At 39.1% G+C, this 14,946-nt stretch overlaps 1 protein-coding gene across 10 annotated transcripts in view; it reads left to right on the top strand.

The window, feature by feature from the left end:
- The window catches only part of LOC124255617 (protein MTSS 2-like), a 114,262-nt gene that overhangs the window by 18,615 nt on the left and 80,701 nt on the right, over window positions 1-14,946 (top strand). For all 10 annotated transcript variants that reach the window (XM_046689509.1, XM_046689508.1, XM_046689507.1 and 7 more), the window contains exons 2-3: window positions 7,090-7,151; window positions 12,900-12,973. In XM_046689509.1, coding sequence (XP_046545465.1) covers window positions 7,090-7,151; window positions 12,900-12,973 — 136 coding nt within the window. The remainder of the gene's footprint in view (window positions 1-7,089; window positions 7,152-12,899; window positions 12,974-14,946) is intronic.

Genomic DNA, 14,946 nt, shown 5'->3' with positions numbered 1-14,946 from the left:
TGTATATTTCACAATAACTTTAACTGAAGTTGTTTTATGTGACATGTGACACTTGTTTGCTGTTTATAAAGCTTATGTTTGTTAATAATTTCAATGACAATAATAGGAAATATTAAATCTGAAATGTGTGTATAATTTTATTCCATGGGTCCTGTGCATTTTCAATGGGTCAGACATCTGAAACTTACAGGACCCAATGTCCTGTGACTTTGAAACACCATTCGTGAACACTGGCTCACTCCAGCTTTGACAAGCAACATTCATACTGCTGCCTGCAGCATTGAACATTGCATAGACAAAACACTTCTCACTTCTCCTCTTTTTTAAACCGTCGATCAAAGTTTGATTATTTTGAAAGGGCACACATAGCTTCACAGATACAGTTCTTTTATTTCCTGAGTGCGGAGGGCACAATTACCTGCGGCCATGTGACTGACATTTGTTGGTAGTTCCCTAGTATTGGTTCATGTGGCAGTGCTGTGCCCCGGAGATTACAGGCAGTAGACACGCTAAGATTACATTCAGCCCGGGGAAATGTTTGATTCATCGTTTAAATGCCAAAGGGAATTTCTTTGTCTACATGAAACCTATGGCAGGTTAGATATTACATGAACCAGGGTGTTGCCGTAACCTGTACGATGTTTAATGTTTGTTATTGCAGTTTAACAGATGGTACAAGCAAGCAGCTCAGAATGGAGCCAGGATTAGGTCTCGTCTGTTAGTGTTACTTGCTGATGTTTGACAGTTCGGTTTGATGTTCCAGTGTGACTAGGGGCGGTGGGGTAGCCTAATGGTTAAAGTCTTGGCTCGTCACGCCGAAGACCCGGGTTCAAATCCCCACATGGGTACAATATGTGAAGCCCATTTCTGGTGTCCCCTTCCGTGATGTTGCTGTAATATTGCTAAAAGCGGCGTAAAACCAAAACTCAGTCAGTCAGTCAGTCCAGTGTGGAACCCTGAGGACAATGGTTGATTTGAGGATGATGTATGTGGAGGGTTTGCGAGGGGCCCCATTGAACAAAATGATCCCAGTGCTATGATCGTTTCCTGGAATGGGCCCAGGTTGTTCCACGTGTTCAGTCACAGTGCCTGGTTCAGTAGCCCACATAGGCATGTCCCACATGATACTGCGGGAATATTTGTTTGTTTCTAGAATTTAAGTAATATCTTTTTTTCACTTGCTCACTCACAAATTTCAGGTTAAATTTCCTGAAACATGTGAAAAACTACATTGAAATACAATTTTCATGAAAGGAATAAATTATAAGTATTTATTTTTTTTTATGTTGCATATATTTTATTTTTTAAAATAATTTTTTTATTTTTACAGTTGCACATGGGCTATATATATTTTTTGTTTTATATTTTGATCAAGGGGTTTCTCATCTGTAAAATAAGAAAGTAGTTTAGTCTTTCCTCATGAACGTTTCATTTCATACAAGTTGGACTTAAATAAAGGAGGTATCTTCAACGCTATCTTGACTTCTACATTTGAATGTGACCGTGAAGATCCAGGTTAGAATATTGATCTTCAGTAACCCAAGCTTGTTGTAAGAGGCGACTAACGGGATCGGGTGGTCAGATTCGCTGGCTTGGTTGACACGTCATTGGTTCCCAATTGCGCAGATCGATGCTCATGCTGTTGATCGCTGGCTTGTCTGGTCCAGACTCGATTATTAACAGACTGCAGCCATATAGCTGAAATATTGCAGAGCGCGGTGTAAAACTAAACTCACTCATTCACATTTGAATGTAATAACATTTGATTGATCCTGGTTAGATTGGGATTGTCATTGTAAACCCATCTTCTACAATGAGAACCTTCCCTCCAGGCACACGAGATACTCCCCTACCTGTTCAGCTGGGCCCGATGTAAGGGTTAATCACACCCTGAAGGACCATCCAGGACAAATGATCCTGATCAATGTCCTACCTGCTGCAGGCACTTTAATCCACCTGTTCCCTTGATGCATGTCATGGTGATGGATGTGCTTCAATCAAATTACCAGTCATTGTGATCCCAAACAATTCCACTGAACTGAATAATGAAATGCCATATGTATCTTTAGGCTGCCAGGGTATTAAAAAACAGGCCTGGATTTTTAACAGATTTAGAAATACCAGATCAAAACTGAAGTTATAAGTTACAATTGATGTATGTGTTTGAAGTGGTTTTAATGCAATTTTCACAGGATTTATGTAATTTTATGTTCAGTTGTCATGATGCGTAATTAAGCATAAAACTCAGGGAATCCTATTCTTCACCCAGATGTTGAAAGTGTACAATGGATGTCCTTTGACTCAGCTACTACAGAAATAACCTAGCCTCCAGGACAATTCATTGATTAAACATGATAGATATATTCCAACCCGTGATCTTCATCAACCCATGCTTTGTCGTAAGAGACGACTAACAGGATCGGTGGTCAGACTCGCTGACATGGTTGACATGTCAGTGTCCCAATTGCATAGATTACTGTTGATCACTGGATTTTCTGGACTAGTCCATTATTTACAGACTGCTGCCCTATTGCCAGAATATGCTAAGTGTGCATTTAGCAAAAAACATATATTCCAACCTGGTCTTTGTTCCTCAAAGTGACCTTGCATTGTGCGTAATCCCAGCGTTTCAGTACTGAAACGGTGTTGAGTATTGCACTGTAATGTTTAATAATTACTTTTTATATTTATATTTCTTGTCAAGAATTTGGTACAGTGAATATTGTTGTGCATTCTAGGGATGCAATACATACTTTTGTCTGCATCCGTTCCATACATTTCTACATGCTGGATGGACGTGTTGCTTTTAACCTTATTATTTTTGTCATACTTTCTAAGCTTATTAAATCCAGTTCAACACTCATTACCTGTTTATTGAAACTCGGCTCTCTGTCATAGTATTGATGTCATCCATCAATATTATATTTATGTTGGTTGGTAGCCATTAGGCCATGGACAAGTGCAGTGAATCGATATAGTCGGATCTGTAGTTACCAGTGGCCCGTTCCTCAAAGCGGTTGTAGTTCCTTGTAACTCCCACACTTTTCCATAGATTTATGACTGTCGCCTTGAGTTTGATTAACGGGGCACCGTACTCAAAGGGCAGTGGGGTAGCCTAGTGGTTTAAGCGTTTGCTTGTCACACGGAAGACCTGGGTTCGATTCCCTACATGGGTACAATGTGTGAAGCTCATTTCTGGTGTCTTTTGCTGTGATCTTGAAAATTGTAAGCGACGTAAAACCAAACTCACTGACTCTCTCACCAGTACTCCCACCTAAGACGATGTCGAGTTGTAGAGCCCTTCCTTGACACATCCGTAAACCTGGACACGGCCTTATTTATTGGTGTGACCAGCAAAGGTGTGACCAAACACCAGCATGATCAAGGAACAATTTGGGCTATTTTGATCTCTGCGTCAATATTGGCTGATCTCGTCCAGGTGTTGTGTTATCTGACCTTTCACCTCACAGTCATAAGTTAAACACCCCTGTTTGCAAACTGTTTTCCTATGCCGACTTTACGACTTATGGGTAGTGAAAAAATATTTCGACTATTGGAGGTAAATGATAGTGGATTATGGAAGCGACATTGCTGTTTAGGGAGTGAAGGATTTTTTGTCCCATGTGGCTTATCTGTTTGTTTAAAAAGTTGTTGTGTTGCTGATTATTTAGAAATATTAGCGGCCTTCCACAAAAGTAGGTTAGAGCTAAGACTGTCATAAGTCTATGTTAGTATGGTAGTTAGGATCACCTTAGCGGTAATATCACTTTGTGGAACGTGTCCGCGGATTCTAGATTGTTTTCTCTCACTGATTTGAAGGAAATGTTTTCTTGTGACCTTCAAAGGGGTGTTCTTGATGTGAACTGTTCAGTTTTGATGCTAGGTCTTTCAGTATCATACCCATTTTCGGTGATGTCACCAAAGATATTTATCTGAGAAATGCAACAATATAGGTTTTCCTCCACATTATGCTGACCCACTGTGATATTGTTTGAATATTGATCAAGTGGTGTTTGGCTCGCTGACTCACTCACTGTCGTAAGAGGCCACTAACAGGATCGGGGTGGTCACTCTCGCTGGCTTGGTTGACACATGTCATCGGTTTCCAATTGCGCAGATCGATGGTCATGCTGTTGATCATTGGATTGTCTGGTCCAGACTCGATTATTTACAGACCGCCACCATATAGCTGGAATATTGCTGAGTGTGGCGTAAAACTAAACTAAACTAAAATCAACTCAACTCAACTCAACTAGTGATGATACCAGGTTTCCAGAAAGTAGTGTAGCCTGACTTCGTGGCAACGGTCACAAAGACTTCAGACCATGAACAGGATTAGACAACACTGTTAGCAGAGCTCCAGATAAGATTTAGCTCATGTGGGTACTGTGCCCATTGTATTTTTTTAAGTGGGTATTATGAATGTTGAGTGGGTATTTCATTTTCCATTACCCACTGCTTTCAAATATGTGTGTATTTCAGTCACTTTACTCACTTAAGTATTACGTATTGAGTAAGTTACTAAGCAGGTATGTTCTGCCTTATGTCATACCTAATCAAAACCAACTTTAATATAATGGAATTTTTTTCATAAAAAATCACTCATCCTATACTGACATTACAACACTTGTCCTATACTAACAGTACAACTTGATAGCAATCGATGTCTTTTTCATTACGCAAGCGATTTTTATAAATATATTCCATACGCATTTGTTTTAAACTTTTTGCGTATCTAAAATTTTAAATGTGTAATTGGTACGCAACAATTATTTTTCAATGCGTAATTCTATGCGTATTTTACCCGGATACGCAGCTTATCTGGGCCTCTGCTGTTAGAATGTCAACTGACTTAATATCAGACATTAAGCCAGTACAGCTGAACACATCAGTGGATTAAAATGTATTTATTGACTGGAAAGGGACAAAGATTCCTTATAACCCAAGTATTGTGGCCGGGCTGCAGCTAATGAGGAGAAGGTGTACATTTGCCGCCTGACCAACTTCGTATACTGCAGGAAGAAGGACACCATTGAACCCGTTTACAGCCCTTTCATTTGAATTGTATATCAAACAGTAACCGGCATTTTAAGAATTTCCTGAACCTTTGACCCATGCAATGTTGGGTATGTTATTCTAGAAGTGAGTGCCCTCGTTGAACTGGTAGCAGATGATTTGATTTTTGAGTTCTATATAGCCACCTGATGATTGAAATGTTATGCTGTAGATGGTTTGTTTAGTGCAGGCGGTGACACGATGGCCAAATATGTTATGATAACTGTATGACAACCAACACCTGTTTGTCTGGATAAGATAATGGCTACGACCTGGTTACCTAACATAAGTGTGTGGTGGATCTATGTAACTGAAGATATTTTAGTGGCCTGGTAATCCGATTCTGCTTACCAGGTTTTACCAGTTTATGCAGAGTCATCTGAAAATTGGGCATGGCTGATACATGAATATGTGTGGTTTCACAGCTGTTTTCCCTTTCAGAGTAATGTGAGGAGTTTCTTCAACTTGTTATTGCTGTTAACTAGTTTAATGATCTATGAATCATTTAATAATATTTTCATATTTTATTTATAACTTTTATTGTCCCCCGCCGCAACGCGGTACGGGGGACTATGTATTCAGTGGCGTCCGTACGTCCGTCCTTTATACAGACACCAGTCATATCAGGCATCTTGTATGTGACCCAAAAATATAAAGTAGTAAATATAGATATTCCATTTTGGATTTTAAGGGTTACGACCATCTGACCATCCATATAATATATTGCAGAATTTTGTAGTTTGATACTTTTCAGAATGTAAATCATATGATAAATAACAATTTATGCATAATCAGTTATATTCAATATGTGATTCATTTGGTATATACAGAAATGTATATGCCTTATGGCGTATATATATGAGCGTCACTGTTAACATGAGATTATCACATGATCACAAGTAGGACCTTTGAGTACTTGCAGTGTCGACATGCTTGACGTGCCATCGAGGTCGTGTGTTCACCAATGTATTTATATAAACACCTCCTTACATTAAAGGGCTGGTCATGCTTATCTCGCTCAAACATTCGTACATGTTGTCAGCATTCCCATGATGCAACACTCATAAACACTTGTGACAGGATAATAAAGGTTGGCGTTGAGTGGACAGAGGTTGCTTGTCATTGTTTTGTTTTTTGAGTGGACAGCGGATGCTTGTCAGTTCTTGGTATATTAAGTTCACAAAGGTTGTATGTTAGGGCAACTGAGTCAGTCCATATATATCCCTACATTGTGATATGTATCATATTGCATGTATTGACCCTTGTATTATGATGCAAACCTTTTGTGTTGCTGTCGTAGTACATGATTAACACAACAATTCTATTGTGACAAGAATTCTTTTGTGATAACAATCTTATTTTTTATTTCCAAGATAAAAAACGTTGTCAAACCAGTTAAAGGGATGATTGAACCAGGTTTGACCTAAGTCACGGGTCCTGTTCTAAAATTGATTTTATTACTAAGATGTTTTAACTCCCACTCTTCAGCATGGACTTGGTGACAGTTTGAGCACTAAGAATTCTGTAGAAAATGTGCCATATCGTCTGATGAATATTACATGTCCCTTGAGAATATGATGCATTCAATTGAATATTCATAGCCAGACATCACATTTCATAGCCTGTTGCTGTTGTTTTATAGCTTGAATTTTGCTGACTACAGCATAAAACGTCATGTATTGCTTTCTTATTTTTAAATATTAAGCTACATGCATGCACATTTTATTTACAATTAATGCTATGGGGATTTCAAGATTTGATAAGATGGAGTCAAATGGAGTGTGGTCTTGGTCGATGATCCATGTTGATGTCATGGTGTCCTAACTGCATTAGTATATATGCTCATAACATCAGTCACTAGATTTCCTGGTCCGGATTTGATTGTCTACAAATAAAGCTGGAATGTTACTAAGTGTTACTAACAGACAATGACCACTGGACTTTATCATGTTTTTTTATTTCAGTGTTTAAAAATTAAAACATTTTGTCCCTGTAACTGTCAACATGTTAAATGCTTTCTTCTGTTGTTTCAGGGGAAGTTCGCCAATATGGGAGGATTTTACTTACAAGGCAACGAAAATGCATTCTTCTCTGAAGTAAGTTCAGCATTTGTCAACATAGCAAATATCCATTAATATTCATTTTCAAACTGAGCTCACTGAACTGGAAAGAAATGGTTAAGATTGCTGTGAAATGTTTCTTGAAGAACATCAGTTACCTTACAAACATATTTCATGTGAACACACCTAGTGTGCTGATGTCCTTTATGACGTCTGGTGGAAAGCAGACGCAGATCGAGTTTTAGCATATTTATCTGATGTACATCAGCACACAGCCATCAATTACCACAAGTATTGTAGCGGTAAATATTACAAAAATATCTTATGAAGCAAACAAATCTACTCCTTGATGTGGGGTACCATTAACCTACAAAACACTTTTTGTAAAGAAAATAGCAACTGGGTTTTAAATGGCGGCCATTGATGTGGAAGTTTTGACACTTGTCCCGAGTTACAGTCAGTGAACTCATCCAACTGTACCAGGCTTGATGTTGCTTTGATGGTCCCAGACAGTGTTTATATCCATCCTGTCCCCCTGAATGGTCCAGGGGCCTCAATGTTGTGCTGTGGTGTGACTCATCTCTATATTGTACTCACTGCTGTAGGCCTGCACAGTATACAGGGATCTACACTGTCTGTATTTGGGAGTAAACAGTCTGTAGGGATGTATAGTCTCGTATTGACCTAGATACAGTTATTGCTGAGGGCCTCAGAATTTAATTACTTGTTTATTGTTAGTTCTGAAAGGGTAATTGTTGCCTTGGAGAAATAGATCTAAAAATAAAGTTATGTGATATTTGGTTTATATTGATCAAAGAATAATGTACAAAATATAATCAGATGAATTATAGAATTCGTACATGCATGCAGATAGATAGATAGGAGTTTTACTTTCAGAGTCTGTATGAGAGACAGAGGATAATATCAGAGACGGTATAGAGCATTGATGTTTGATCGATTGGTGTCAGTGATATCTAGTCGATGGGTGTCAGTGATGTTTAGTAGATGGGTGTCATAGATGTTAGTAGATGGGTGTCTGTGATGTTTAGTAGATGGGTGTCTGTGATGTTTAGTAGATGGGTGTCTGTGATGTTTAGTAGATGGGTGGCAGTGATGTTTAGTAGATGGGTGTCTGTGATGTTTAGTAGATTGGTGTCTGTGATGTTTAGTAGATTGGTGTCATAGATATCAGTAGATGGGTGTCAGTGATGTTTAGTAGATGGGTGTCAGTGATGTTTAGTAGATTGGGGTCATAGATGTTAGTGGATGGGTGTCATAGATGTTAGTAGATGGGTGTCTGTGATGTTTAGTAGATTGGTGTCTGTGATGTTTAGTAGATTGGGGTCATAGATGGGTGTCAGTGATGTTTAGTAGATGGGTGTCAGTGATGTTTAGTAGATTGGGGTCATAGATGTTAGTGGATGGGTGTCATAGATGTTAGTAGATGGGTGTCTGTGATGTTTAGTAGATGGGTGTCAGTGATGTTTAGTAGATGGGTGTCTGTGATGTTTAGTAGATTGGTGTCTGTGATGTTTAGTAGATTGGTGTCATAGATATCAGTAGATGGGTGTCAGTGATGTTTAGTAGATGGGTGTCAGTGATGTTTAGTAGATTGGGGTCATAGATGTTAGTGGATGGGTGTCATAGATGTTAGTAGATGGGTGTCTGTGATGTTTAGTAGATTGGTGTCTGTGATGTTTAGTAGATTGGGGTCATAGATGGGTGTCAGTGATGTTTAGTAGATGGGTGTCAGTGATGTTTAGTAGATTGGGGTCATAGATGTTAGTGGATGGGTGTCATAGATGTTAGTAGATGGGTGTTAGTGATGTTTAGTAGATTGGTGTCTGTGATGTTTAGTAGATTGGGGTCATAGATGTTAGTAGATGGGTGTTAGTGATGTTTAGTAGATTGGGGTCATAGATGTTAGTAGATGGGTTTCATAGATTTTAGTAGATGGGTGTCTGTGATGTTTAGTAGATGGTGTCAGTGATGTTTAGTAGATTAGTTGCCTTGAAGTTTAGTAAATGAAAGTCAAGTAAATGAAAGTCTGTGATGTTTAGTAGATGGTGTGAGTGATATTAGTAGATTGGTTGCTTTGAAGTTAGAATATGAATGTCAGTGATGTTTAGTAGATAGTTTTGAGTTAGTGATATCTATTGGAAGATAGATGTGATCCTGACATGAAATGCTACAGTGTCAAGTTCGCTTAGTGGTGTGTAGAAGGTCGCTGTCGGTGATGTTTAAGAAATATCAGACAGCCATGTTCAGTTGTAGTGCTGTTCAGTAAGTTAGGACATAGCTCGATAGGACTCGCTGTGTACACTTTGAATCATGAACAGAGAATTTGTGTACACCCTGAATCGGGAAGAAAGAAGATGCTGTGGAATTCTGGGTCCACAACCTTCTTGTTACGGATGCCACGATGCATCGATACTTTTTCTAAGACAATACAATTATCGATACATTCAAAACTGTATCGATATTTAGTTTTGAAAGTATCGGTTTAAATATGTTTAGGTATCATTTACATTTTGCAATTGTATGATGTTTTTTTTATGTTATGAGTGTTATAAATGATTATTTTTCATGCACAAAGATGGGAAATTAGAACTTTTTAATCTCTGAGAATCAAAAACGGTGATCTTTTCATGGACAATTATAAAATATGAAATATTAATGTTCAAAATGTAACCAAATTTACACAATAATGCCACGAAAATAGGTATAGTGATACGTATCGAATCGTGACATGGGTATTGTGATACGTATCGATTCGTGAAACTTACGTATCGTGACATACCTACTACTTATGTAATATGCAGGAATATGAATTATTATTATTCATTATAGGATATTTATATAGCGCACATATCCACGCACTAGTGCATGTTCAAGGCGCTGGTATTGTTTCCCTCGATCATTGGATGTCAATCTCAACGGCACATCGCATTATCAATCTCAACTCCCTGGGGAATTGGACGGAGTGTGATTGTCTCATTGCAGCCCAAGGACATGGAACATTGCTCTAAATATCAATCATAGATTGGGCTGGTCAAGATTTGGTTATTGTTGCGGTCATGTAGCTGGAAAATTGCTGAGTGTCGCATAAAACAACAAACAAAACAATCGGTGGACTTGGAGGTCTTCAGGTTGAAGGAAACAACAAATATTGTGCTGGTATCTCAGATAGAAGAACTAGAATCAACATGTGACGATGAAGTTCGGAAGGAGTGTTTTCTTTGAAATATGAAGCGTTTTAAGTTATCAGGCATTGAGATATTAAGAGTCAGATGTACTGTGAAAGTGTGATTATTGAACACGTCTTGCTTAAGTTATGTTTTAACAGCTCAACCAAAATATACTTTGAGTGACTGCTTTTCAACGAATTGAACAGATGATTCACATCTTCTTGTTATTCATTGTAACAGAGCTCGATATGACCAAAAGATTTGTACAAAAAATACAAAAACATGGCGATGAGACCAGAGCCTCATGTAAAGATAGCGTTTTGTGAATGTTGAGAGATGTGTTGGCCCACGTAACAGATTGTCGTAACAGATTGTCGTGTGCATGTGCGATGGAGTGAGTCATCCCCAGATATGCGAAAGGGGGAGAAAATGGGGGAATTTCCCAGGAATATACATGTCTTGTGCAATTCTACACCTCAACAAAATGATCTTTGCAGGGCAATGTGTGTGTCTCTTCTTTTTGTTTGGTTGGTGTTGAGGATAGAATGATGGGCAGATGTGTTGCCACACTTTAAAACATGGCTGTTTTCCGCAGTGGAGTGTGTGCAGTGTTTGAGAGTCTAATTTATGGTTTTTTTTGAGACACCAGATTAATTTTTCGTGTTTTAAAATTTTATGGGTTTTTTGTTTTGTTGTTTTTTTAGTTTGTTCATTTAGTCTTTTTTTTAGTCTTTCATTTCTGATTTGGTTTTAACTAGTTTGTTCATTCATGTTTACTTGTTTCAGTGTGTGTTTTTGATATGCACAATCTACAAGTTTAAAAAGTGTCATTGATTCAGACATTCCTACTTTTTTTACATCCCTTAGGACTAGCAGAATATGTTACTTGCATCCACTCCCAATTTGTCTCTGTATGGGACTGTGATGGGAAATGTTCACTCACTCACTCACTCACTCAACTCGCTCCACTCACTCACTCACCGCCACCACCCACCCACCCACCCACCTCAAGTTGACAGGGTTAATGTCCCAACATGGTTTTCAGTGTGCACGTTTTCACTGCTGCCATCATTCTTGAAACTTGTTGAAGAACTCATGTTTACGCCAGTTTTACTTTGAAAAAGGAAATCCAGAGTCCATCATAAACAGGACACTCATCATGTCTGTGGAGCAACGTACAATTGTTTTGAATGTGATCCCCCTTAGAACTCGATCCATGACCTTGTGGGAAATATGATAGATTAGATCATGTTAGATAGTGGTCTTCCTTGTTGAACAGGTCATTGAGTATTCAGACAGTCCATTGTTTGCTGTTTAATGCCGCACTAAGCAATACATGGCCTGGTCTGTAAATAAGGAGTCTGGACCAGACACTCCAGTGATCAGCAGCATCAGCAGTGATCATCACCAATCTATACAATTGGGATATGATGACATGATTACCAAGTTGGCGAGATTGACTACCCGATCCCGTTAGTCAACTCTTGCAACAAGCGTGGGTTGCTGTAGATGAATTCTAACTCGGATCTTCACTGGTAGTATTCAGACAGAAGAACATATTGTCTGTAGAGATGAAGGTATCTGTAGAGATGTAGCAGACAGTTGGTGCCTTTTTGGGTTATCCCAAAAGACGTTGAAATATGGTACTTGTTGGTCCCTGCCTGGCTCTCGGCATTAATGGGTACAACAAGGACTGGTCGGATCGGAGTCAGTATAATGTGTCTGAGTGGGGTATTCATGCTTCATGGTATCTCAGTGGGCTAGCACTATAAAACCAGCTTAAGTCTGGGCTAGTACAAGCAGCCACACATACACAAGCATGCACGTCATTATATGAGCGAAATATTCTCAAGCACTACGTTAATCGCAATTTCACCTCACCTCACCTTTTTGCGTTATCATCTGTCAGAAGTATGATGTCTTCATCTTCTAGTAGGTGTGCTAATCTAGCGGTCAAAGTGTTTGCTCGTCATGCCGTAGACTTTGAATCGATTCCTGGTCTACACTGTATAAAATACACTGTATAAAGCCCATTTCTGGTGTCCCCTGCATTGATATTGCTGACATATTGCTAAAAGCAGCGAGAAAATGTTCTTAATCCTTAGTTTTTGCAAGACAAATCTCAATATTAACTGTTGAGTCCATTATCACCATAAGAATGAATAATGATCCGTCATTCATGGTTATTCATGATGATTTGTGTCTGCAAACACGTCATAGCATCGCATGATCACAAAGCTCAGTCACTGTGAGTAATTATATGTGTAACTGCTGGTATTACACAATAATGGTACACGACCATTGTCAATCATTCTTCCCCCATGATATTCAATCTGTAAACCCCGACAGACAGTGTGACAGTTCACTTACATTATGTAACAACACTCATACTACTCCCCCATTCGAAAAAAATCAATAAAAAAAATTCCCATTTATATTTCCATGCATACTCAGACTCAGCCGTACATAAACATTTAAACACTTGATTCCCAGCCTCAAGTAGTATTTGATTTGTGTAAGCTTTTAACCACCTGTTTATTTATGTCTGATTTACAGCTGTGTTCCACAAGATAACCACAGATTGTTTCTCCTTCAGATCCACCCTCATAGCGATCAGCGCCTTCCTGGATGCCTTTCAGAAAGTGGCAGATATGGCCACCAGCTCTCGAGGTGAGTGAGTTCAAGGTCATTGCTTGGAATGCTTACGCAAGTGAGTGTGATCACCTGCAGTGGAATGAGTTCTGGTGCTGAATAAAGACATTTTGTCCAGACAGTGACTTCAGTGATGGAATGCACTATTCAGGGTTCCAGGGACGGACTGGTAATCTGTGAATGCATCTGTTACCAGGACAACCACGACATGTTCTTTTTTGTTCTATGAGAGAGGGACCGCCTCCGTGGTGTAGTGGTTAGAGCGTCCGCCCGGAGAGCGGAAGGTCGCGGGTTCGATCCCCGACCGCGTCATACCAAAAGACGTTAAAATATGGCACTTGTTGGTCCCTGCCTGGCGCTCGGCATTAATGGGTACAACAAGGACTGGTTGGCTCGGAGTCAGTATAATGTGTCTGAGTGGGGTATTCATGCTTCAATTCGGCATGGTATCTCAGTGGGCTAGCACTATAAAACCAGCCTTAGTCTGGGCTAGTACAAGCAGCCACACATACACATACACACACATGCACGTCGTCATATGAGGAAATATTCTCAAGCACGACGTTAAACCCAATTTTACCTCACCTCATCTATGAGAGAGGTTTTGGTAGTCGTGTAGCATAGCTGTTGACAACTCTGTTGGAGTTACACAGTAAATATTAGGCCAAGGGCTCATGTCCACGCACTGGACAACCACAACATGTTTTGGGTTTTATGAGAGAGGTTTTGGTAGTCATGGAGCATAGTGTTGACAACTTCCTCGAGTCAATCAGTCTGTCAGTATTAGGACATGGGCTCATGTCCATGACTGAACTCAACAAATTATTCCAAATTAATGTTTCCATAATGTAGTTACTATAAGCAACAAATAATCTCGAGTTACCAGATGTCACAAGAGCCATCAAATAGTCCGTATGTCATGATGGGGTGTATACTTCACATGTTTGTAGCCTTGACTCAGCAGGTGCAGGTCAGGCATATAGGAAGTGAAATTCATCTTCTGCATCCTGGTTACAAAGATTACAAAGTTTTAGATGACATGGCACAATTTCCCTTCAAAGTATTTCTTAGTATTCATTGCTGCATTCTAAAAAAGTATCCTGTTTCTTTTAATTTTACATTTTCAAGATAGTGTGTAATGTGACATGGTTCTTTGAGCGTGTACTACATGTCAACTTATTGTCAAGTGATGTCCATATTTGGATGGTGATCTCATTCTGCATTTGGGCAATCAGTGATCCTGTTCTTGACGTCCTCCATGGTAGTTCCTGCAATATAACCAAGGTTCACAACTTCATGATACAAACTCAAGAAAATCTCTTGGAATGTTGTTTTTCCCGTGTTTATATGACATTATAAAGTTTCAATTTATGCACACATTTTCCAGGTCTCTGCAGATGTGAGTTGAAAGTTTAAAATAGTTTTGAAATCATTTCATGAATGAGACTTGGTATGTGAACTGAAGTGACCCAAATAGCACTGTGCCTTTTTCATGGCTAAAGTGCAACACACTGTTCAAGTTCAAGCTTACAGGTTGACCAAAAACAATTTTGTATTTCGGAATGTTTTTGGCACAAACTTTGATATTTGCACCATCAATATGCTTGACATTCCGTGACATTGTGAGAACTATTTTTGTCAAGTCTGATCGCATGAATGACACTTTCCCAACAAACCCCTAATGCTATACTGAAAACAGATCCCATTGCTCAAATTAGCCCCAAATGTGTATTTACCCTGTGCACTTTGTTTGAGCTGCTGGGAAGGAATGCCAGGAGTATGTTTTTATTTCTCGGGTATTGAAGATATTTGTGCAGACAAAGAAACAAGGCATGCATCAAACATGTGTGTCAGACAGTTGTAGGATTAGCTGTTAGCAGCTTGGAACTCCCGGTAAACCATGATCGGGCTGATATTGGAACGTGTTGGAACCATTAGCCTTACACTTGCGAATTTGATTGTATGGCATCAATTTTATTTGTTCTGATTGT

Source organism: Haliotis rubra, unplaced genomic scaffold, assembly GCF_003918875.1.
Source record: "Haliotis rubra isolate DU_JTF1 unplaced genomic scaffold, ASM391887v1 Scf603, whole genome shotgun sequence".
In the NCBI taxonomy this organism is placed as follows: domain Eukaryota; kingdom Metazoa; phylum Mollusca; class Gastropoda; order Lepetellida; family Haliotidae; genus Haliotis; species Haliotis rubra.
This window is presented reverse-complemented; position numbering and strand designations above follow the sequence as displayed.